We start from the raw sequence: 25,154 nt of genomic DNA on the forward strand, positions 1-25,154 counted from the left end.
CGTTATGCCAGAGGTGCCGGTTTTCTCCCTGTCTCGTGGCCGCCCTGGATCGTTCTGGGGGCATGGTATGCCTGATGGGCCGGGGTCTCTCCCAGTCCGTGGCCGCCCTGGATCATCCTGGGGGCGGTTGGCATCCGCGGGGACGGGTGCCTCGATATTGGTCCTGCAATACACAATACAGCATGCATGGTTAGACACGCAGGCGGGGGATGATGGGAGAAGGGGATATGGGGGGAAGGGGGTTATGGAGAAGGGGGATATGGGGAAGGGGGATATGGGGGAAGGGGGATATGGGGGAAGGGGGTTAAAGGTGGAAAGGGGAAAAGGGGGGCAGGCCGTGGGAGGGGGGGGGTCTCACCTTGGTGGTGCGACCCCAACATCTGCATCCGCAACGTCCCAGTCCTCGGGTCCGCCTGCGAGTTCCAGGGCCCTCTCCTCATTAACGGTTAGTGGACTCACATCAGCTGGACCCCCTCCGCTCCTCTCACGCTCCCAGTTGTTGTGTGCGCGCTTCACTTGTGGGCAGGGCGGTGGGGGCAGGAATAAAGGGCAACAGTGTTAGGCAGAGATATACATTCAGGCTAGCGGTTGTGTGTATATTGGCAGAGGTGCGCAACCCATCCTGCCACTGAGCGCTGCATGGGTGGGTGCAGCCATGTGAGTTGCACCGAGGGCATGTGCCGCACATCGGAGGTGGGGGGTAACGCACCCTGGCTGCCCTGACAAGGTCATTGACCATCTTATGGCACTGGGGCCTGTCCTTGGTGTTTCGCCACGGCGCTGACCGGCCTCTGCCACCTCCCTCCACAGGAGCCGGCTGAGGCGTGGAGCGACCCTCCGGCTGTGTCCGGGGCTACAGGGTCTCCCTCCTCTGCTCCACTGTGTCCAGGAGCGCCTCGATGTCCCGCTCCTGGAACCTCGGCGCTGCGCAGCGGGCAGCCATCTTGACGGGTCTCTCGGGGGGGGGGCATCTTTTGTGCTGTGACGTCGCACGGCGTCAATGACGCGGCGCCTCCATGACAGTGACGCCGTCGCGAATGGCGTCACGCGCTGCTTGCCCATTCCAGGTCGGAGAATTTGCGCTGTTCGGGGGTACGACGCCGGAGTGATTCGCGCCGTTTTTGGTGCCGGGTTCCGGCCATCGCGCCGATATCGGAGGAACCCGCCCATAATATTTCTTACAGCCGCTGGCTGGACTGCTCTCTAGCTTCCAGACAGGGGTACATTTTCTGGTGGGGGTGAGGGTCTGTGGATGAGGTCACTTTAGGGAGGGAGAGCCTGAGAGGGTCCTTGGGGGTCCCCCTATTACTGGGTCCCTGAGGGATGGTCTGGGCCTCCCGATTCAGGAGTCCTTGGTGGATGGTGTTATGGACCAGGGTTTAGAGAACACCCAAAGCATATCATGGAATTCACCTGACCTACAACTGTTTAGAGATTTTGGTTACGAGGAGCACAAGGGCCTACTCTTCAGGTGTTCTGCAACAGAGGCCTTAAGCACTTGTACTCAAAAACAAAGTTTATTCTACGAATTCAGTTAACATTTTATAAATACACAGTAAGCATTTTATCAACTACAACATAAATACCCCACACAGCTACACTACTCTATATTTAACCCTTAATAACTTCCCTTTACTGTTTCACTCAAGTAACAACATCCATAAATCAGACAATCCCTTTTACCACAAAGAGTAGGTTTGAATTCCTTCAAGAACACAGTTATACTTTGCAGTTACCAAGTGATCGGAGAAACCTTTTTAGCATGCAGAGATCCAAGATCTTTGTAGTCTGAATACAGCTTCCAACTGTCTAAACCGAAAGTAAAACTCAGATGCCACAAACCGCTTCCAGCTCCAAACCAAAGTAAAACCAGAGACACCGCTCAGCTCCACCCACACAATGACATCACCGCAGCCATTTTGAGAAGGCAAAACATGTTCCTTAAGGGACATTCCCATGACAGTAGGTTTGGTCCTCCTATGACAGGAGTCCCTGGGGGGAGGGTACCATATTGCAGTGGTCCCTGGGATGATGGGGATCCCGTATTACAGGGGTCCCTAGGGAGGGGAGATCCCCCTATTATAAGGGTCCCTCGGGCAAGGTGGGTTGGGTCACCTTAGGGGTGGGGGATGGTACCCAGGAAATCCTGGGCTGGGAGACTGATTTGTGGTTGAGGGCTCGGAGCTGATTTGCGGTGCGGGAAGGGTGCTGGCCACAGGGCTCCGCTAACTGGCCGCCTACTCAAGATGGTGGCCCAATATCGGGATCCCTTGAGAATCCCCTCATATTCCATGACATACAAAAATTTACTTTGCGTGGAACACTGAATTGTACCCTGCTTTCCGATCACAAGGGGATCGTAAAGCTTGTGCATTACTGCTCCAGAGAGGAGAACGGAGAATCCTCCCCATTGTCTCCAATCCCTGCCACACATACTATTCGCCAGCTTTTAACAATTTACCTTCCCTGGCAACTGTCTGATTATGAACCATTCGTAGCCTTGATGGTTATATTTGAGATCGAAATGAGTTTTATTACATTTGATCTATCACCAAGAAAGTCTGTTTTCACTTCCGTAATACAGCTCCCCTCCACCCCCTACCCCAGCACATCTGTCACTGAAATCCTCAGCCAGGCCTTTGTTACCTTTAATCTCAACTATTCCAATTCTCTCGGTCAATAATCATATTGTATGCTTGATGAATGTCACCACACCCAAAACTCCGTGGCTCCCATCTTAACTCACCAAATCTGGTCACATCTAATGGCTGTGCTCTGAATTTGGCAAACAATTTCATTTAAAAACTTCATCCTTGTCTTCAGTTCCCTCCGCAGCCTCCATGATGTAACCCCTATGAGATCACTGTTCAGCGAATTCTGGCCTCTTGTGTGAACCTGATTTTAATTGCTCCATCATAGGCCATTCCTTAAGCTACCAACACGCCTAAGCTCTGAAACTCATCTTGAGGCCTTTTTACATTTCTACTTCTCTTTTCATCTTAGAAGCTCCTTCAAACTAACTCTTGACCAAGCTTTTGACCATTTGTCCTAATCACCCTTTACTTGGCTCGGTGTCAAATTTAGGTGATAATTCCCTTGCGAAGAGATATAGAATGCTTTACTACTTTAAAGGCACTATACAAATGCAAGTTATTATTGATGATCTGTGAAAACCAGGTTCCTACCTCGCATTGGAGCAGACATTTTGTTACTGCGCTGACTTAATAGTTGCAACTCTGACATTATGCTCCTGGTTGTGGTTCCTATATAAAAACACAAAAATGGTTTCCTTTGAAAATCGCTTAGACACATTGCTGGGGTGATAGACATGTCACTTGGGGTGGGGGGGGGGGGGGGGGGGGAGAGTGGATGCATCTGGGGTAGGGGTGGTAAATGCTCCTGGGAGTGGTCGACCGGTGGGAGTGTCTAATAAGATGGGTGGGGAAGGGTGGCAGATAGGTCGTTGCTTGGTTGTAGTGCTCAGTTCAGTTACACTCATTCACCTTTGGAAGGAGCAGTGCTCCGAAAGCTAGTGATTTGAAACAAACCTGTTGGACTTTAACCTGGTGTTGTAACTTCTTACTGTGTGTGGTGAATGTATAAGCACTATTAATTCACCAGTATACTGTGTTGCATTATGCCATGCCATTAACCCTGTGGGCTCCATCTATGGGCCACTGTGTGGCTTCACCCACAGGGGGAGATGTGGAGCATGTACGGGCTCCGCCCGTGGCTCCGCCCCTTATAGGAAGTACAAGAGCAGCTGACCTGCAGGACCGCCTTCAGTAATGTACCAGTTGCAGGCAGGCAAAGTTGCAAGCTGATTAAAACCACTGTTTACTTCGACTCAAGTCTCCGAGTGAATTGATGGTCGCATCAATTTAATCAGCTTAGAGAACTACTGTGGAGTCAGCTCTCAAACCTGACAGACTGGAACTCGATCCACAGGCCGCGGAGGCGAAATAAATTTTTTCGCATTGGCTTTGGTGTTTCAAGGCCTACCTGGCTGCGTTATCGACATCATCCGTCACGGACGAACAGAGATTGAGTTTTCTCCACGCACAGGTGAGCCATCGTATTTCTGCCCAACTTGACAAAGCCACCTCCTATACTGAGGCCCTCACGAAACTCGAACGCATCTATGTGCAGCCTGTGAATGAAGTCTATACGCGACATATCTTCACTACTCACCGCAATCGCCCGGGGAGTCGCAAGATGACTATCTGCGCGACCTCAAGGCCCTCGCGCGCGACTGTAACTATCAGACCGTTACAGTCACTCAGAACATGGAACTCACCGTCCGATACGTTTACGTTGCGGGGGTCCGATCGAACTATGAGGCAGCGCCTGCTCGAAAAAGGGGCCCAGGACCTGGAGGACACGGTTAAAACTGGCGACCTCACTCGAAGTCGCTTTTCAGAGTCTCACTGCGTTCCCAGCCGATCACGCGACCCCCTCGTGGGACCCCCGACCAGAGACTACCCCAGGCCTGCGCCGCACAGCCGGCCGCCCACCACGGGGGGATATCTTGTCATTTTTGCGGCCAGCCCCCAACACCCCCGGCAACAATGCCCGGCCCACAGCAGCTGCGGGCGAAAAGGACACTTCGCAAAGGTCTGCCTGGCCAAGCCCAAACACTCGAACTCGAACGCGCAAACTCAATTCACCGACTCTCAGGCCCGCAGACCCCGTAATGTGGCAGCGTGTCTGTCGACCCCGACTCCACACAACACGTGCGACTCACAGGGGCCGCCGTCTTGGCAATCCCCCCCACGTGGCCAGCCACGTGCGATCCATGAGGGCCGCCATCTTCCTCACCCGCCCGCCACGTGCGATCCATGGGGGCCGCCATCTTGGGCGCCATCTTACTCGCTGCCCGCCACGTGCGATGCCACCTTGGCCATCACCCACCACGCCCCTCGACGCGTACGATCTGCACGGACAGTCATCGCGGGGCCGTCCCAGCACCACCGACACGCCGCCGACTATCCCCAACTCAGTGCAGTCATCTTAGACCAGTCAAGACCCAAGCACCTCAAGAGCTCCATGATGGCCGTCCGGGTTAACGGATTCCAGACACCTTGCCTGTTCGACTCCGGGGAGCACCGAGAGCTTTTGTCGACCCGGATCTGGTAAAACGCTGTTCGCTCACGATATTCCCGACGCAACAAACAATCTCCCACGCCTCTGGGTTGCACTCAGTACAAATCCAAGGGCGCACGACTGCAACCTTAACGATACAGGGCGCCGAGTATACCAATTTTCAATTGTACGTGCTCCCAGACCTCTGCTCTTAGGACTCGATTTTCAGTGCAATCTCAGAAGCCTAAATCTTAGTTTTGGCGGACCCCTGCCCCCGCTCATTATATGCAGCCTCGCAACACTAAAGATTGACCCCCTCCCCTCTTGCTAACCTCACCATGGAATGCAAGCCAGTAGCCACTCGAAGCAGGAGGTATAGTCTGCAGGACAGGGCATTTATTAGGTCCGAGGTCCGGCGTCTCTTGCGGGAAGGAGTCATAGAAGCCAGCAATAGCCCCTGGAGAGCTCAGGTGGTGGTCGTCAAGACCGTGAAAAAGTTCCGGATGGTGGTTGATTACAGCCAGACCATTAACCGGTTTACGCACCTTGATGCGTACCCCCTTCCCCGGATTGCTGACATGGTGAATCAGATCGCGCACTACCGCATGTTCTCCACGGTGGATCTGAAGTCTGCATTCCACCATCTCCCAATCCGCCTGGAGGACCGCCACTACACGGCGTTTGAGGCACACGGACGACCCTTTAATTTCCTCCGGGTCCCCTTGGCATCACAAACAGGGTTTTGGTGTTCCAACGAGCGCTGGACCGAATGGTGGACCAGTACGGGCTGCGGGCCACATTTCTGTACTTGGCCAATGTCACCATCTGCGGCCATGTTCAGCAGGACCACGACGCCAACCTCCATCGATTTCTCAAACCGCCCAAAAACTTAGGGCGCGATTCTCCGCTCCCCACGACGGGTCGGAGAATAGCGGGAGGGCCTTCCCGACATTTTTCCCACCCTCCCGCTATTCTCCCCCCCCCCCGCCCAACTCCCGACACGAATCGCTGCCGCCGTTTTTTTACAGCCGGCAGCGATTCACAGCTGATAGATGGGCCGAAGTCCCAGCCCTTTACGCTGTTTTTACGAACGGCAAACACACCTGGTCTGGCCGTTCGTAAAACGGCGGGAACAACTCGCTTTTTATAACCATGGCACCGACTTGGCACCGGCAGTACCACGGCCGTGCCAAGGGTGTGCCATGGGCCCGCGATCGGTGCCCACCGATCGCGGGCAGCGGGCCCGATGCCCGCGCACTATTTCTCCTTCCGCCGCCCCGCAGTATCCATTCGCGGGGCGGCTGAGGGGCATCCCGGCCCGCGCATGCGCGGGTTTCGCACAAATACGCGATGACGTCATCCGCGCATGCGCGGGTTGGAGTCTTCCAATCCGCGCATGCGCGGCTGACGTCATATGACGCGTCAGCCGGCGCTAACTCCGGCAAGCGGGCTTAACGAAATTCGTTAAGCCCGTGATGCCGGAGCTTACGGCGTCGGGCTGCTAGCCCCGACCGGCGACCAGAATCGGTTCCCGGTCGGGAAGGGGCGCGCTGGCGTCAAACCCGGGCGGGTTTGACGCCAGCCTTACGATTTCTCCCGTTTTGGGAGAATCGCGCCCTTAACCTCACTAACAACAAGGAGAAATGCATTTTCCGCACTACCAGGCTAGCCATCCTCGGCTATGTGGTGAATTATATACCTAGTAATTCAAACTGTGTTGTATTACATGTATTGTGTCCTCGTGGGCTCTGTATACGAGCCTTTGCGCAGCTCTGCCCATAGGGAGAGATGAGGAGTTTGTACTGGGCTCCACTCTTGGCTCCGCCCATGGCTCCACCCATTGCTCCTCCCACTAACCGGAAGTATAAAGCACTGCAGTCGTAAGCCTGCTCTCAGTTCATCTCATCGCAGGCAGGCTCTGTTGTCAGACTATTAAAACCACTGTTCACTTCCAATCATTGTGAATTGATGGTCACATCAATTTAGTAGTCTTAGAAAATTTGAAGAAAATTACTATGGAATCAGCCCTCAAACCTGACCGACTAGAACTCGACCCGCAGGCTGCAGAGGCGAAAGAAATCTTTCTACACTGGCTCAGATGTTTCAAGGCCTACCTGGCTGAATCAAGCACTTCAGAAACTACAGAGGAGCAGAAACTCAGCCTACTGCACGCAAGGGTGAGCCATCGTATCTCTACTCAACTTAACTGTACTACCTCGTATACGGAGGCTCTGGCCATGCTCGACCAAATGTCCGTGCGGCCCATCTACGAGGTCTACGCGCGCCACATTTTTACGACCCGCCGCCAGCGCCACGCAGAGTCGCTGGAAGACTTTCTGCGCAATTTAAAAACCCTAGTTCAGGACTGCAATTTTCAGGCTGTAACAGCCCAACATATGGAACTCGCTGTCTGTGATGTATACGTAGCAGGGCTCAGGTCCAACTATGTGCGCCAGCGGTTGCTTGAGAAAGGGGCCTAGAACTTGGAGGACACTGTAGAGTTAGCTACAACCATGGAGGTCTCGTTCCGCAGCCTCACCTCGTTCCCCGCGGACCAAGCGACCCCATCATGAGCCCCCGACCAGCGACTGCCCCAGGCCTGCGCCGCGCGGCCACCCACCCACTATGTAGCACCAGCGTGCCATTTTTGTGGGCAGCCCCAACACCCATGGCAGCATTGCCCGGCCCGCAACACGACCTGCAGCAGCTTCCCAAACTCACAGGCCCACAGGCCCCGTAATGCTGCAGCCTGTATGCCGACTCCGCCCCAACCCGACACGTGCAACTCATTGGGGCCGCCATCTTGGCAACTCTCCTCCACATGGCCGGCCACGTGTGACTCATGGGGGCCGCCATCTTGGATACCATCTTCCTCGTCGCCCGCCACGTGCGATCCACAGAGGCGGCCATCTTGGGCTCCATCCTCTTCAACCTCTGAAACTCATCTTGAAGACTACAACCTCAGCGGACAGTCATCATGGGGCCACTCCAGCACAGCTGATCGAGCCGCCGACTACCCGCGACTCATCGCAGTCACGTTGGACAAGTCGCGTCTAAACACCTCTGGAACTCTATGATGACAGTTAAAATCAACGGGTACAGGACACCGTGCCTCTTCGACTCCGAGAGCACCGAGACCTCCGTACACCCAGAACTGGTAAGACGCTGTTCGCTCCCTATCTTCCCTGCATGGCAAATTATCTCCCTCGCCTCGTGCTCACACTCTGTTCACATCCAAGGGCGCACCGTCGCGACCCTAATGATTCAGGACGCCAGCTACTCGAACTTCCAGCTGTTCGTACTCCCCGAACTCTGCGCCCCACTCTTACTGGGACTCGACTTCCAGTGTAACCTCAAAAGCCTCACACTCAGCTTCGGCGGACCCCTACCTCCATTCACTATCTGCAGTCCAGCGAAGCTAAAAATCGACCCCCCTCCACTCTTTGCTAATCTCACTCCGGACTGCAAACCCGTAGCCACTCGCAGCAGGCGGTATAGCCTGCAGGACAGGGTGTTTATCAGAACCGAGGTCCAGAGGCTCCTACGTGAGGGGGTCATAGAGGCCAGTAACAGCCCCTGGAGAGCTCAGGTGGTGGTCGTCAAGACCGGGGAAAAATTCTGAATGGTAGTGGACTATAGCCAAACCATTAGCCGCATCACGCTCCTCGATGCATACCCCCTCCCCAGGATTGCAGACATGGTGATTCAGATCGCCCAGTACCGCATCTTCTCCACGGTGGATCTGAAGTCTGCATACCACCAGCTCCCAATCCGCCCCAGAGGACCGCCACTACACGGCCATTCGAGGCAGATGGCCCGCCTCTTCCATTTCCTCCGGGTTCCCTTTGGCGTCACGAATGGGATCTCGGTGTTCCAACGAGCAATGGACAGAGTGGTGGAACCAGTACGGGCTGCAGGCCACGTTTCCGTACTTGGATAACGTCACCATCTGCGGCCATGATCAGAAGGACCACAATGCTAACCTCCATCGATTTCTCCAAAGTGCCCAGAAACTTAACCTCATGTATAACACGGAGAAATGCGTTTTCCGCACGACCAGGCTAGCCATCCTCGGCTATGTCGTGGAAAATGGAGTCCTGAGCCCCGACCCGGACCGTATGCGCCCCCTCTTACAACTCCCTCTCCCTCATTGTCCCAAGGCCCTCAAGAGGTGCCTGGGATTCTTCTCGTATTATGCCCAGCGGGTCCCTCAATATGCGGACAAAGCCCGCCCACTATTTAAGGCCACACTCTTTCCTCTGTCAGCTGAGGCTCGCCAGGCCTTCACCTGCATCAAGGAGGACACCGCCGCAAAGCGACCATGCAGGCGTTGGATGAATCCGTCCCCTTCCAGGTGGAGAGTGACGCCTCAGAGGTCGCTCCCGCAGCCACTCTAAATCAGGCAGGAAGACCAGTCGCCTTTTTCTCCCGAACCCTCTCCGCTTCGGAACTTCGATACTCCTCGGTCGAAAAACAAGCACATGCCATCATGGAAGCTATACGACACTGGAGGCACTACCTCGCAGGTAGGAGGTTCACTCTCATCACCGGCCAGATCGGTTGCCTTCATGTTTGACAACTCACAAAGGGGCAAAATTAAAAATGATAAAATCCTGCGGTGGAGGATCAAACTCTCCACCTACAATTATGATATTATGTATCGACCGGGGAATCTCAACGAGCCCCCAGATGACCTGTCTCGCAGCACGTGCGCCAGCACGCAAGACGACCGCTTGAAAGTTATCCACAATGACCTCTGCCACCCGGCTCGCCCACTACGTCAAAGCCCGAAATCTGCCTTTCTCCACCGAGGAGGTAAAAGCCATCACCAGGGATTGCCCGATCTGCGCGGAGTGCAAACCGCACTTCTATAGCCCAGACAAGGGCCACCTGGTAAAGGCCTCCTGGCCCTTTGAACACCTGAGCATCGATTTCAAAGGGCCACTCCCCTCGACCAATCGAAACGTGTACTTTCTGAACGTCATCGATGAGTTCTCCCGCTTCCCGTTTGCCATCCCATGCCCCGATATGACCTCCCACACAGTCATCAGAGCTCTGTACAGTATCTTCACCCTGTTCGGTTTCCCCAGCTACATACACAGCGACAGGGGTTCGTCGTTTATGAGCAACGAGCTGCGTCAGTACCTACTCGGCAAGGGCATCGCCTCGAGCAGGTCTACCAGCTACAACCCCAGGGGGAACAGGCAGGTGGAGAGGGGGAACGCGACGGTCTGGAACACCGTCCTACTGACCCTCCGGTCCAGGAATCTCCCGACCTCCCATTGGCAGGAGGTCCTCCCCAACGCACTCCATTCTATTAAGTCCGTCCTGTGCACCGCCACCAACCAGACCCCTCACGAACGGCTATTTGTTTTTTCTACCACAGGGGTTTCGCTCCCAGCTTGGTTGAAGACACAGGGGCCGGTTCTCCTCCTGAAGCACGTCTGGGCACACAAAACTGATCCACTCGTAGAAAGAGTGCTCCTACTCCACTCAAACCCCCAATACGCTTTCATCGAATACCCTGACGGCCGTCAGGACACTGTTTCCCTCCGGGACCTGGCCCCTGCAGGATCCAACTCCACCACCACTACCGCCGAGGTACCCCTCACACTACACCCCAACCAACCCTCCGCACCCTGCGCCCCCGAACCCTATAGGTTCACCGCCCGTGCTCCGCGCCCCCACGCCTATTGGTTTCCTGCGCTCCCCGTCGCCCGTCGCACCAGTCGGGTACGAAGCTCGGACCGAATCACCCCTGGAGTCCACCATCGTACCCTCGCCGACCGCCCCCATCCAGCCACCCGAAGAGGCTGCAACCCCGGTACTCCGCTGATCCCAAAGGACGACTCGGCCACCGGGCCGGCTCAATTTGTAGACCCATCACCCCCGCCAGACTTGATTTTTTTTACAGGGGGTGAATGTGGTGAATTATATACCTAGTAATTCACACTGTGTTGTATTACATGTATTGTGTCCTCGTGGGCTCTGTATACGAGCCGTTGCGCGGCTCTGCCCATAGGGGGAGATGAGGAGTTTGTATTGGGCTCCACCCTTGGCTCCGCCCATTGCTCCTCCCACTAACCGGAAGTATAAAGCACTGCAGTCGTAAGCCTGCTCTCAGTTCATCTCGTCGCAGGCAGGCTCTGTTGTAAGACTATTAAAACCACTGTTCTCTTCCAATCACGTGTCTTGTGAATTGATGGTCACATCAGGCTACGTCGTGGAAAACGGGGTCCTGGGGCCCGACCCTGACCGTATGCGCCACCTCCTGCAACTCCCCCTCCATTACTATCCCAAGGCCCTCAAGAGGTGTCTTGAATTTTTTTCCTATTACGCCCAGTGGGTCCCCCAGTATGCGGACAAAGCCCGCCCACTATTTAAAGCCACCCTTTTCCCACTGTCAGCCGAGGCTCGCCAGGCCTTCAACTGCATCAAGGCGGACATCGCCAAAGCCAGCATGAGTGCCGTGGACGAGTCTGTCCCCTTCCAGGTGGAGCGAGACGCTTCAGAGGTCGCTCTCGCCACCACACTGAACCAAGCAGTCAGGCCGGTAGCGGTTTTTTCACGCAACCTCTCCACCTCTGAACCCCGACACTCCTAGGTCGAAAAGGAAGCTCAGGCCATCGTGGAAGCCGTGCGGCACTGGAGGCACTACCTCGCTGGTAGGAGGTTTACCCTCATCACCGATCGGTTGCCTTCATGTTTGATAATTTCGCAGCGGGGCAAGATCAATAATGATAAGATCTTGAGGTGGAGAATCGAACTCTCCACCTATAATTACGATATAGTATATCGTCCTGGGAGGCTCAACGAGCCACCAGATGCCCTGTCCCACAGCACATGTGCCGGCGTGCTAGACGACCGACTACAGGCTATCCACGACTTCTGCCACCCGGGGGTCACCCGGCTCGCCCATTACATCAAGGCCCGTAACCTGCCCTTCTCCACCGAGGAGGTCAAAGTTGTAACCAGGAATTGCCAAATCTGCGCGGAGTGTAAACCACACTTCTATTGACCAGATAAGGCCCACCTGGTAAAGGCTTCCCGGCCCTTTGAACGCCTCAGTATTGATTTCAAAGGGCCTCTCCCCTCAAATAATCGCATTACCTATTTCCTTAACATTATAGACGAGTTCTCCCGTTTCCCATTTGCCATCCCATGCCCCGACATGACCACCCCCACCGTTATCAGAGCCCTGCACAGCGTCTTCACACTGTTTAGTTTCCCCAATTATGTCCACAGTGACAGGGGCTCGTCCTTCATGAGCGACGAACTGTGGCAGTACCTGCTCAGTAAGGGCATCGCCTCGAGCAGGGCTACCAGTTACAACCCCTGGGGAAACGGGCAGGAGGAGAGGGAGAACGTGACAGTCTGGAAGACCGTCCTACTGGCCCTACGGTCCAGGAATCTCCCCGTTTCTCACTGGCAGGGGGTCCTCCCCGATGCGCTCCACGCTATTAGGTCTCTCCTTTGCACGGCCACAAACCAGACTCCTCATGACCGCTTGTTTATCTTCTCTCGGGGAACTACCAAAGGGCCTCGCTTCCGCCCTGGCTGAGGACACCAGGGCCTGTCCTCGTTCAGAAACACATTCGGACCCATAAGACCGACCCCCTGGTAGAGAGGGTCCAGCTCCTTCACTCGAACCCACATTATGCATACGTCGAACACCCCGATGGTCGGCAGGATACCGTCTCCCTCCGAGACCTGGCACCAGCAGGCTCCTCCACCACTACCACTAATGTACCCCCCACACTATACCCCACCCAACCCACCATGTCCTTCGCCCCTGCATCTATTTGGTTTCCGCACGCACTCCCTTCCACCCGGAAGAACCGCACCCGGAGTCCACCACTGGGCCCGCACTGAACCCACTTACACAGCCATCCGAAACGGCTGTGACGCCAGTGCTTCATCGGTCACAATGTACGATCTGGGCGCCGGACCGACTGAATTTGTGAACCCATCACCCCCGCCGGACTTAATTTTTTTTTTTACAGGGGGTGAATGTGGTGAATGTATAAGGACTATTAATTCACCAGTATACTGTGTTGCATTACGCCATGCCATTAACCCTGTGGGCTCTATCTATGGGCCACTGTGTAGCTTCACCCACAGGGGGAGATGTGGAGCATGTATGGGCTCCGCCCATGGCTCCGCCCCTTATAGGAAGTATAAGAGCAGCTGACCTGCAGGATCGCCTTCAGTAATGTACCAGTCGCAGGCAGGCAAAGTTGTAAGCTGATTAAAACCACTGTTTACTTCGACTCGAGTCTCCGAGTGAATTGATGGTCGCATCACTATGCTCACCCCAGTCCATCGCCGGCATCTCCACATCACAGTTACACTGAGTTAGACCAGGTGTTAACCAACTAACATTTCAAAAAGTATCAGTGTCAGAACCTTGCATGAAGACATTAAGCAGTGTACATTAGCCCATTAGATGTTTAAACTTCCAGTTTTAATTGCCCTGGACACCGGTAGATTTGGGTCTATATCTTTATCTTTTTACTAAAAGAAAACTGAAATTTCATAGTAAAAACAAAAGGGCAAGAAATGTTAAATATTGGATTTAACTCGTGGCTGACTCCTGGGTCAAGCTCTCCAATTAATCCCATTCCCTGCTCTTTTGTCACTTCCCTGTAAATGTTTTCTCTGCACATATTTATCCAATTCTCCATGAATGTTACCATTGAATCTGCTTCCAACACCTTTTCAAGCAGTACATAAATCAGGGCAACTCACTTCCTGAAACAAAGTTTCTTCGTGCTGCCTCTTTTGGTCGATTACCCTAAATCACTATCCTCATGTAACTGACACTTTCCAATAAATCCAATGAGAAATCCAGAAGGAACTTATTTACCCAACGTGTGCTAAAGAACACGGCCGATACCACAGCCAGAAGTGGTTGAGGTGTATATATATAGTACAGGTTTCGGGGAAGGTGGGGAAACGCACGTTGCTGGGGTGAGGTGAACTAGGCTGGGAGGAGGGCTCATGTGGAACATAAACACCAGCAAGACCAAAGATCCGCACTCAATGTAAGGATCACTGTTTTGTCAAAGGCACGACCTGGGAAAACTGTCCACATTGGAGAAAACTATTGGTTATTTCCTTTTGGTTTGGAGGGGGGGGGGGGGGGATAGAAGGCGAAAAGATGAAAAGTAACTCGATTAATGAAAGAATGAATCGATAATTTGACAATGATAAGTCACAAGAGCAGCTGCCGTGTTATCGATACTCACAGCACAGATCGCTGACTGTCTGTGGTGCTGTCAGTCGGCCGGCGCCGTTCATTGCTGCCACTCGAACCTGCCAATATTTTGGGGTCGGCGCGCGGTGCGGCACTTGCCCGGTTACCAGGCAGCGGCGGTAACCAGGCAGCGGCGGTAGCCAGGCAACGGCGCGCCCTCTGTCCCCGCGCACCGCCCCTATTCCAGCCGCCGAGTGCCGGCAATCGCACGCGCGCGCGCAGGTGCGAGCTCTCCCTTACGTCATTTATCCTCAACTCCTCTCATTCAAGAAACAAACGAAGGGATGAAGACTCGCGAGAGGCGAGTGGGTCTGTGCGTGACCTTTGACTGCGACGGCGCGGGGGAGGCTGGGTATTGTATTGTTTTGGGGGTGGGGGAGGGGTGAGCTGTCAGCTGGGGGAGGAGAGGGGGAGAGCTGTGTACTACTGTATGTGCAAGTGGGATTGTTGTCTTCTAGTGTAGTCCTTTGCTGTTTGAGTGTGTGTCCCCTCCCCCCACAAAAAAATAAAACAATTACATGTTCGGAGTGAAAAAGGAAAAAAAGAATGAAAGACAAAAGGAAAAAGAAGGACCGCACTTGGGCTGAGGCGGCCCGTTTGGTATGCCTTTTTCTCTTTTTTTTATTTTTAATCAAATCCAGGTCAGGTCAGAGCCAAGCGGATGCAGCAACTGCTGTTGTCTGCCTAGGGCTTTGTTTACTGAGGGTGCATCAACAAAACTGGGCTCTTGTTTCGTAAAGTTTTTGTATTTTTTTTCTCAAGGTATCGCAAATAATCTTATCGGGATTCTAAGACAATACACTAACCTAGAACCCTGTGCTATGTTAGTAGGTTCCAGTTATATATCTTTGTAAAAGAATGCAAACAATAAATTGTTGGTGATCTCAAAATCTCGTCTGCAGTGTTTACACTTGATTACAATTTTCATTTATTGAACTGTATGATTAAGTAGCAAACATGAATTTTAGGCAATGACAGCAGATCTCCCTTGCACAATATTTGCTTTACCAATACTATAGTTGTTTATGGGAGTAAATATCTTGCATTGCCACTCAAAAAAACTTATGTCACTTAATGTTGCCTTCCTACCATGTTCACATCACAGCAACTAAGGAACACAACAATGACAATAACGTTTTAAACCCAAACAGTAAGGGGTAGAAACAAATATACGGTATCTTTTGTGTAATTTAGCATTTTCTCTAGCATTTTTAATACAGCCACAATTTAAATTTAATTTGAGTTATTTTTGGTACAATTCCTGGTAGCTACAGCCTTCCAACACAGAAGACGACCATGATGTGGCATTAAATAACAGTCTGATATAACGCAGAAAGATAACTCAAATGGGAAAAAAAAGTAAAATTGCAGACACCAAAAGGTTAGGAGGGAATCACACTATTGGGTTGAGCAGAGAGCTTGTCTCAACATCATTTATTTTTTTATGTCTGACCTGATAGCACCAGGTACCCAAAACTGAACAATTGTGGTTTGTGAAGGAAATGCAAGAAACAAAGTGACATTGGACTTTATATTCTGCAGAAGAAATTATTTTTAAGTTTTGCATTTTAAGTATATATCACATTTCATTTTGAGATTAAATGTGGAAAATTAAAAAATGACATTTACAAGCAATTGTGAAGGCTGGAATGGTGGCAGGCCTATTTAGACATGATGTGGACTGAACCCTTAGGTTAAGCTGTACCGTTCAGATCATATTTCAAAGCTCCAAGAACCAATCCAGAGCAAATGGGGAGATCAGGTTGAAATACAGTGATAGAGGAGTTGCCAGATTGGGAGCTGAGTTTGCTTGGTATGAGTTTACTTGATATTCTTCAATTGAGATTTAAAGAATGCCATAAAGTTGACGAAAAAATAGTGAGACAGGGAGGAGAGAATATAGGCCATAGTGAGTGATAGATGAGCAAGTACGGGAGTTACACTGACGACAAAGGGAGAGTCTTCTCAGGAAAAGGACAATGGAGGAATGAGGTCAATGTTTTCATTATTTTGAGGTTTTAACATTGAAAATTCAAATGCCTTTAACATATAATTGGGGTGTAATTTTTTTAAATTTTAGTTGTGAAATGGCTGCACTGTCCAAAGACTCCTCTGTGCATTTTTGGCGTTCCCCACCCCCATATGCGAATACATTAGTCGGGAAACAATTGTGAGCCTGATTGGACCTGATTGAATACAAGTGTTCCAGGGAAAAAAACATCTTTTTTTAGATCCACTTATGTGGTATATAAGGTTACAATACAATTTTCGTGTGCCAATGACTTCATGAATTGCTTGAGCATCACTATGATCTTTATAAACTGTAAATCTGTTAACAGTGCTACAATCTCGGGCTGGCAACATCTATTTATGGTGTATAGAAATTTACATGTGGACTATTTAAGTATATTGTTCATTGTTTACATTGTAGGTGATGGTAGTCATCATTGAAATTAAAAATATTGTATGTCAATATCAAAATGTGACGGGACATTGTTTTAATTCAAGATTGTATATGTAAAGTGTGTGAACCATGACTTTTAGTTAATTGTCATCACTTTTCAGCAGTTTTACATTATGTTTATTCTGCTGTGTAACTTGTCCTGACACCATTCAGGACTCCTGGCTACAGCTATGAACAGATTGTTTGTCCTGCAATTATAGATATCCCCACTGCTAATCTGCACTTTTTCTGGTCGGAATAGTGAAGCCGCTGGTCCTTGATTTTCACATTCTCAGTGATACAAATGAGCCGACAACTTATATTTATATAATGCCTTTAATGTAATACGACCTCCGAAAGTGCAAAGTGTGATGCTAAGTCACATAAGGAGATCATGATGTGGAGATGCCGGCGTTGGACTGGGGTGAGCACAGTAAGAAGTCTTACAACACCAGGTTAAAGTCCAACAGGTTTGTTTCAAACACGAGCTTTCGGAGCACGGCTCCTTCTTCAGGTGAATGGAAAGGCTTGTTCCAGAAATGTTTATATAGACACAGTCAGAGATGCCCCGGAATGCGAGCACCTGCAGGCAATCAAATCATCAAAGATGCAGAGAGAGAGGTAACTCCAGGTTAAAGAGGTGTGAATTGTCCCAAGCCAGTTCAGTCGGTAGGCCTCTGCAATACCGACTGAACTGGCTTGGGACAATTCACACCTCTTTAACCTGGAGTTACCTCTCTCTCTGCATCTTTGATGATTTGATTGCCTGCAGGTGCTCGCATTCCGGGGCATCTCTGACTGTGTCTATATAAACATTTCTGGAACAAGCCTTTCCATTCACCTGAAGAAGGAGCCGTGCTCCGAAAGCTCGTGTTTGAAACAAACCTGTTGGACTTTAACCTGGTGTTGTAAGACTTCTTACTGTACATAAGGAGATATTTATGGTTTAAAGCTTGGGCAAGAAGATAGTTTTAAAAAACAATCTTAAAGGAGGAAAGCAAGACCAGGACATAAGGAGAGTATTCCAGAGCTTGGGAACTAGGCAACTGAAGGCATGGCCACCAACGGTGAAGCAATTAAAATTGAGGTGCACAAGATGCCAAATGAGAGGAAGGCAGATATCTCATTGGGTTGTGGGCCTGGAGGAGATTGCAGAGATGGAACAGGCCAGACCAAGGAGAGATTTGAAAACCAGGATGCAAATTTTTAAATTGGTATTGTTGTACTGGGTCCCACTGCAGGTCAACAAGAACAGGGGTGAATGGCATTTGCTGTGAATTAGGATGTGGGCAACAGAGCTTTGGGTAACTAAGTGCAATAGAATAGTCAGGTTTGGAAGCAACAAAGGCATAGATGAGGGTTTTAGTTGCAGAAGAGTTGAAGCAGGGGCAGAGTTTGTTGATGTTGCAGAGGTGGAAATAGAGAGTCTTGGTGATATTGTGGTTGAAAAGCTCAGCACAGGACCAAACATGGCACCAAGATTGTGAATAGTCTAGTTCAGCCTTCAGACAGACACTTGCCAGGGAGAGGAATGGAATCAGTGGAGAGAGAGTATTTGTAAGTAATGGCTTCAGTCTCCCCAGTATTTGACTGGAGGATATTTCTGCCCATCCAGAATGATGTGGAAAAAGCAGTGTGAAAATTGAGAGATGGTGGAATTGTCAAGGGAGGCGATGGTGAGGTAGCACTGGTTGCCATCAATGTATATGTGGAAACGGAGCGGTTGAGGTGTCTGGGTCTGTATTCGTTGGGTGTTTAGGAGGATATGGGGGATCTTATTGAAACTTACAGGATACTGCGAGGCCTGGATTGAGTGGACGTGGGGAGGATGTTTCAACTGGTAGGAGAAACTAGAACCCGAGGGCACAACCTCAAACTGAAGGGATGATCCATGAGAACAGAAATGAGGAGGAATTTCTTCAGCCAGAGGGTGGTGAATCTAGGCTGTGGAGGCCAAATCACTGAGCATCTTTAAGACGCAGATAGATAGGGGCTTTTCACAGTAACTTCATTGAAGCCTACTCGTGACAATAAGTGATTTTCATTTTCATTTTCATTTCATTTCATAGGTTCTTGATTAATAAGGGGATCAGGGGAGGAAGGCAAGAGAATGGGGATGAGAAAAATATCAGCCATGATTGAATGGCAGAGCAGACTCAATGGGCTGAGTGGCCTAATTCTGCTCATATGTCTTATGGTTTCATGACGTGTTTTCAGCTGATATTGTCAAACGGGCAGCATGCAGATGAAAAATAAAAGGAGGCCAAGATCAAATTACCCAGTGGTGAATGGAAAGAGAAGCCTTTGATGTTGATTTTCTGGCCACGGTGAGATATATAGGAATGAAACTCGGTGAGTGCAGTCCCATCCAGTCTATGACATTGAGAAGCACTGGAGGAGAATGAGTGTTCACAAAGGTTGCAGACAGGTCGAGAAGGACAAGAAGAAGAAGCTTATCTTTTGACACTGACATAGACTGTTATTTGTAACTTTGATAAGAGCTGTTTCTGTACTGTGCCAAATCTGATTGGAAGGATTCACGCACAGAGTTCCAGGAAAATATGGGCACGAGTTTGGGAGGTGACAACACATTCAAGGGCATGTTGAAGGATAGGATGTGAATGGGTCATGTTAACAGATGGTTAAAGAAACCAAAGCCCCTCCCCAAGCTGTTCTCCAGATCCCACCAGCACTCACAGTTGAAACCAAACAATTGAAAACAGTCAAAATGATTGAATCTGGTTTAATTCTGAATCTGTTAAGCTAAATGCTTTCTAAATTTCCCCAGTGGCAATTTCTAGTTTTTACAAAGATGCAATTTTGTGACTGTAATGTTCTTGTCGGATGGCCTGAATTATGTTACAAGAACACTTGTAGCTAAAGCTATAAACAATTTATTAACATTAATTGTGGGTCAATTATATACAAAACAACAGATGAATAACAGTATTAATATCCACAAGCAACCTCTCGCTTGTAGCTCTTCAGTCAGTCTGTGAATTATAATGCAACCATGATATCACTACATCCTCTTTTGAAGGAATAAATTAATACATTATCATCAGTATATTAACATGTGATATCATTAGCCTGTATGTCTAACAGTATTAGTTCTTTTCCTTTGAAATTTTTAATAATGGTTTAACATATATATATATATATATATATATATCACAATGCCATCAGTACTCGGAGGTGGTAAAGTTCTGGACACTCTATCATAGAACTGCTTTTGCTTTTTTAGTCACAGAATGTCACTGTACTAATATCATAGTTGTGTTGTAATTCACAGACTGACGGGAGAGCTGGAAGCGAGAGGTTGCTGGTGCATGTTAATAGTGTTATCAAGCGTTTGATAAGGTTCCCCACGGTCGGCTATTGCAGAAAATACGGAGGCTGGGGATTGAGGTTGATTTAGAGATGTGGATCAGAAATTGGCTAGTTGAAAGAAGACAGAGAGTGGTAGTTGATGGGAAATGTTCAGAATGGAGTTCAGTTACGAGTGGCGTACCACAAGGATCTGTTCTGGGGCCGTTGCTGTTTGTCATTTTTATAAATGACCTAGAGGAGGGCGCAGAAGGATGGGTGAGTAAATTTGCAGACGACACTAAAGTCGGTGGAGTTGTAGACAGTGCGGAAGGATGTTGCAGGTTACAGAGGGACATAGATAAGCTGCAGAGCTGGGCTGAGAGGTGGCAAATGGAGTTTAATGTGGAGAAGTGTGAGGTGATTCACTTTGGAAAGAATAACAGGAATGCGGAATATTTGGCTAATGGTAAAATTCTTGGTAGTGTGGATGAGCAGAGGGATCTCGGTGTCCATGTACATAGATCCCTGAAAGTTTCCACCCAGGTTGATAGGGTTGTGAAGAAGGCCTATGGTGTGTTGGCCTTCATTGGTAGAGGGATTGAGTTCCGGAGCCATGAGGTCATGTTGCAGTTGTACAAAACTCTAGTACGGCCGCATTTGGAGTATTGCGTACAGTTCTGGTCGCCTCATTATAGGAAGGACGTGGAAGCTTTGGAACGGGTGCAGAGGAGATTTACCAGGATGTTGCCTGGTATGGAGGTAAAATCTTATGAGGAAAGGCTGATGGACTTGAGGTTGTTTTCGTTAGAGAGAAGAAGGTTAAGAGGTGACTTAATAGAGGCATACAAAATGATCAGAGGGTTAGATAGGGTGGACAGTGAGAGCCTTCTCCCGCGGATGGAGGTGGCTAGCACGAGGGGACATAGCCTTAAATTGAGGGGTAATAGATATAGGACAGAGGTCAGAGGTGGGTTTTTTACGCAAAGAGTGGTGAGGCCGTGGAATGCCCTACCTGCAACAGTAGTGAACTCGCCAACATTGAGGGCATTTAAAAGTTTATTGGATAAGCATATGGATGATAAGGGCATAGTGTAGGTTAGATGGCCTTTAGTTTTTTTTCCATGTCGGTGCAACATCGAGGGCCGAAGGGCCTGTACTGTGCTGTATCGTTGTGTAAAATATCTGTTGTTTTGTATAAAGTTGATCCACAGTTAATGTTAATAAATCATTTATAGCTTGAGCTACAAGTGTTCTTGTAATATAAATCAGGCCACCTGACATGCATATTACATGGTACCAGGGTTAGATGGTATTAAAATCTGAGAAAAAATGCAAGCCTGCCACGAGGTCCATGGAGATTTGAAGATTTTGAAGACTGCAAAATTGGGTTCCTGAAGCCACCAATAAGTCTCAGATTTCATGGTAATGTGGACAGCAATTGGCGTGTGTTTAAACAACAATTTAATCTGTTTCTTTCTGCAGTAAATTTAGGAGATCAGTCAGATTTGCGTACGGTAGCAATGCTCGTAACAGTGGCAGGGCCCGAAGCAATTGCTGTGTTTAATACTTTCAAATTTGCAAATGGTGGACATAGTAAAAATTTTAACAAAGTAATTCGAAGATTTGATGTACATCGCAGCCCCAGAAAGAATGTCATTTCTGAACAATATGTGTTTAGATCACATTTAGATAAGATTCGGGACCAGATTGTGTTTGGTGTGAATGAAAATAAGCTGAGGGAACGGTTTCTGAGGGAATCGGAGCTGTCCTTGGAACAAACAGTTAAGGTTTGTCAGGCTCACGAGCTGGCAGCACAGCTTTCTAAAATGTTTCTCCGTAATAGCGTCGTCTGCTTGAAGGAAAACATTCTGGTTGCTGCCCTTTTTCCAAAAAGGTGAGAAACTTAAAAAGAAAGGTTCCTGTAGCTCCTCACACAACAACAAACAGGTTCACAATCAGTACGCTGTATTTCTGTGCAAAAAATGTGGTCAAGGGCACAAATCAAGGCAGTATGTCGTGTTTGGCACGTTTTGTTATAGTGCAAAGGAAAAAAATCACTTTGTTCAGAATTGTTACTGTAAGCTGAACCAACACCTGGTACTATGTAATGTTCTTGTCGGATGGACTGATTGATATTGCAGATGAATAACAGTATTAATATCCACAAGCAACCTCTCGCGACCAGCTCTCAGTCTGTGAATTACAACACAACCATGATATCACTACAGTGACATTCTGTTCTTTTTTTCTCCCCAAGTTTTCTATATTAAAGTATTTTGTAACATTGCCTCCAAAGGGAAATGTGTAATTGACAATTTAAATTACCGAATTGCATTCCCTATAGTTCAGTTGATTGCCTTGAGTACTGCACATGGATAGTTAAGATCATGTACTTGGACCCCAGGTTGGATCTACTTTTACCCTGTATCGTTGAGTAATGCCATGGGAGATCTACTAGAATATATGATATGTGTTGCAGTATTCTAACTCATTTTAGAAGAAAATCAGTTTTATGACTTGAAATTCTGGTTCTAAACTGAGTATCATTACTTTTCTGTATTTTATATTCTTTCCTTACTGGTTGCAGAAGTTGGCTGGTCAGTCTCTCTTCTAGTCAGATGACCTCTTATCCGTTCCAGATTTGATGTATTTATTGATTTGTACCACATTGACCCAGCCCCACATACCCAAAACAATAACCAGGACTAAGTTGTTGTTTAAATAATTGTTCAATTCAGAAAGCTTGACATCACATCTAAACAAAACACACAACATAATTATATTTAAATTGTGGTTTGATTTTTAACCCCTGATGTAGTATGGCAAAATTAATGCAACAAATATTAAGCTTAAAAATGTATTTCCAGTGGCAGCATGCAGGAAGAGGTCGCACGTTGGGTTGCTCCGGCCAGAGGCCTGTGTTTTAGGCCCTTTCTTTCCTTTTTCTGTGAGGAAAATTGCACAAAAACTTGTCCACGTCGAGAGTAGTTGGTGGAGGATGGCCAAGAACTTGCGGAAAAATAAGGGGAGGAAGGATTCGAGCCGTAGTCTTCCAGGAGGTTTGAGCACAATGAAGGGTGTGTGGCAGGGAAGATGGCGGAGATGAGTGGGCTGGGAGGGGCTTTCTATATAACATTGATGTAGGTGAAATGGCAGTTCAATAAACACTTTGAGAGGCAAGGGAAGGAGATGCTGCAGTCTTTCAAGCATTCAGCGAAGGACTTGTTGGTCCCGATAAGGAAGACGCTGGGAAGAACATCGCAGACAGTGCAGGAGCATGGCGAGGCACTGAAAGAGGTGGAATGGGCACTGTCAAGGCTTAGTGATCAGCTCACCTTGCTTGAAGCTGAAATGGCCAAGATGGAGGATCGGAATATGGGCCTGAAAGCAAAGGTGGAGGACCTTGGGAACTGGTCTCAGAGGCAAAACAGGCAGATTGTTGGACTGCTGGAGAGTGTGCAGGTTCCGAGATGAACAGAGTTTATAGCAGAGATGCTGAGGAAGCTGTTGGAGGAGGAGGAGGAAAATGTCCCTCCTGTGAAGTTGGATAGGGGCCATTGATTGCTCCAGCCAAAGTTGAGGGAGAATAAACGGCCGAGGGCAGTGATCGTGTGCTTTTATAGCTAGCAGGAGAAGGTGTTGAGGTGGGAGACGAAGTGGGAAGGAACTGTGATTCGAATTTATCAGGATCTCATGGTGGATTTGGCGAAAAGGAGAGCTGCTTTTAATAAAGCAAAGGTGCCACTGTACAAGAGTGGTGTGCGCCTCGGGGTGGTCTACCCGGTGAAGCTAAACATCACGCGCCCGGGGAGAGACCATTATTTCGAGATGGCGGAGGAGGCGGAGGCATTTGTTCAAGCATAAGGACTGGGACTTGGCTGATCATGGCAGATGAGAGACATTGGTAATGGTGGTGAGTTGGGGCTGGTGGGGTACTAATGTTTTGATGAATTTGTATGTTTTTGTTTGCCTAGCTTCCTTTGTTTGAGTGGGGGAAGAGGGCTCTGGTGGAGGGGTGCAGGCTAGCCAGCTTTGTTAGTAAACGGGAGCAGAGTGGGGGTAGGGGCTGCGGCCTGGCAAACCTATTCAGACAGGTTTCGATGAGCTTAGGAGGTATGAACAGTAGGGCGATGGGCAGAGTGGGAAATTAGGTGTTTTCGAGAATCAGTGGGAAGGGGGTTAGTTTGCGGATGGTGATGGGGGGGGGGGGGGGGGGGGGGGTATTGGCTGGAGTAAGGTGCCATCTTATATGGGCCCCAGGATGTGGATGCTGGGTATATCCCCCAGAAAGATAATGGCTGAGAGGGAGGGGGCGGTGTGCGTCAGAACCCCCTGATCCGGTTGGTGACGCGGAATGTCCAGGGGCCAGGAGGCCCTGTGAAGCGGGTGAGACGTTTCATGCACTTGAAGAGTTTGAGAGTCGATGTAGTGTTGCAGGAGACCCACTTGCGATTGAAGAGCCAGGTACGGCTCCGGAAAGGGTGGCTGCGACAGGCGCTCCAATCGGGCTTTGATAGTGTGGGGGTGGGGGGCTGGTATCGGGGTGGCAGTTCTGACAAACAAAATAATCCAGTTCCAGATGGAGAGGTGGTGGGGGACCAGGGGTAGGAATGTGGTGGTGATGGGAGTTCTGGCGTGTAAATTGGTGGTTTTGGTGAGTGATTATCACCGAACTGGGATGATGTAGGCTTTATGAAGAGGATAGTGGCAATGCCTGGGCATGGACACACACCAGTTAATTCTGGGTGGGGGGGAGGGGAGGACCTGAATACGGTCTTGAACCTGAAAGAGGATTGCTCCAGGTAAGAGCCACCCACCCCTTTGGGGTGGGGGGGGGGAGGGGGGAAAGAGATATTGGAGGCATTTATGACCGAGATAGGGAGATTAGATCCAGCCGAGGGCAGCAGAGCAGAGCTACTGATCAGCTGTTCTGGGGAAATTTGCATACGTGCAGTGCGGTCAGCCTAAGTTGAAGGTGAACTGGCGAAGGAGACCCAAGGAGTTTGAGTGAAGACAAGCATCCAGCCGAGGGCAGCAGAGCAGAGCTACTGATCAGCTGTTCTG

The 25,154-nt window shown here is 49.6% G+C and overlaps 2 protein-coding genes across 8 annotated transcripts in view; one reads left to right on the forward strand and one right to left on the reverse strand.

The window, feature by feature from the left end:
* The window catches only part of LOC119972486 (coiled-coil domain-containing protein 178), a 479,785-nt gene extending 465,241 nt beyond the window's left edge, over positions 1–14,544 (reverse strand). For 2 of the 6 annotated variants that reach the window (XM_038809254.1, XM_038809257.1), the window contains exons 1-2: positions 14,331–14,531; positions 3,186–3,263 (exon numbers count right to left, since the gene is read on the reverse strand). In XM_038809254.1, the coding sequence (XP_038665182.1) occupies positions 3,186–3,243 (58 nt within the window). In that variant the 5' untranslated portion in view covers positions 3,244–3,263; positions 14,331–14,531. Of the gene's footprint in view, positions 1–3,185; positions 3,264–14,330 lie in introns of all 6 variants that reach the window. The other 4 variants (XM_038809255.1, XM_038809252.1, XM_038809256.1 and 1 more) reach the window with 4 other exon arrangements.
* Positions 14,545–14,746: 202 nt separating this feature from the next.
* The window catches only part of LOC119972490 (putative Polycomb group protein ASXL3), a 411,440-nt gene continuing 401,032 nt past the window's right edge, over positions 14,747–25,154 (forward strand). For both annotated transcript variants that reach the window (XM_038809261.1, XM_038809262.1), the window contains exon 1: positions 14,747–14,938. In XM_038809261.1, coding sequence (XP_038665189.1) covers positions 14,885–14,938 — 54 coding nt within the window. In that variant the 5' untranslated portion in view covers positions 14,747–14,884. The remainder of the gene's footprint in view (positions 14,939–25,154) is intronic.

Source organism: Scyliorhinus canicula, chromosome 10, assembly GCF_902713615.1.
Source record: "Scyliorhinus canicula chromosome 10, sScyCan1.1, whole genome shotgun sequence".
Taxonomy (NCBI): domain Eukaryota; kingdom Metazoa; phylum Chordata; class Chondrichthyes; order Carcharhiniformes; family Scyliorhinidae; genus Scyliorhinus; species Scyliorhinus canicula.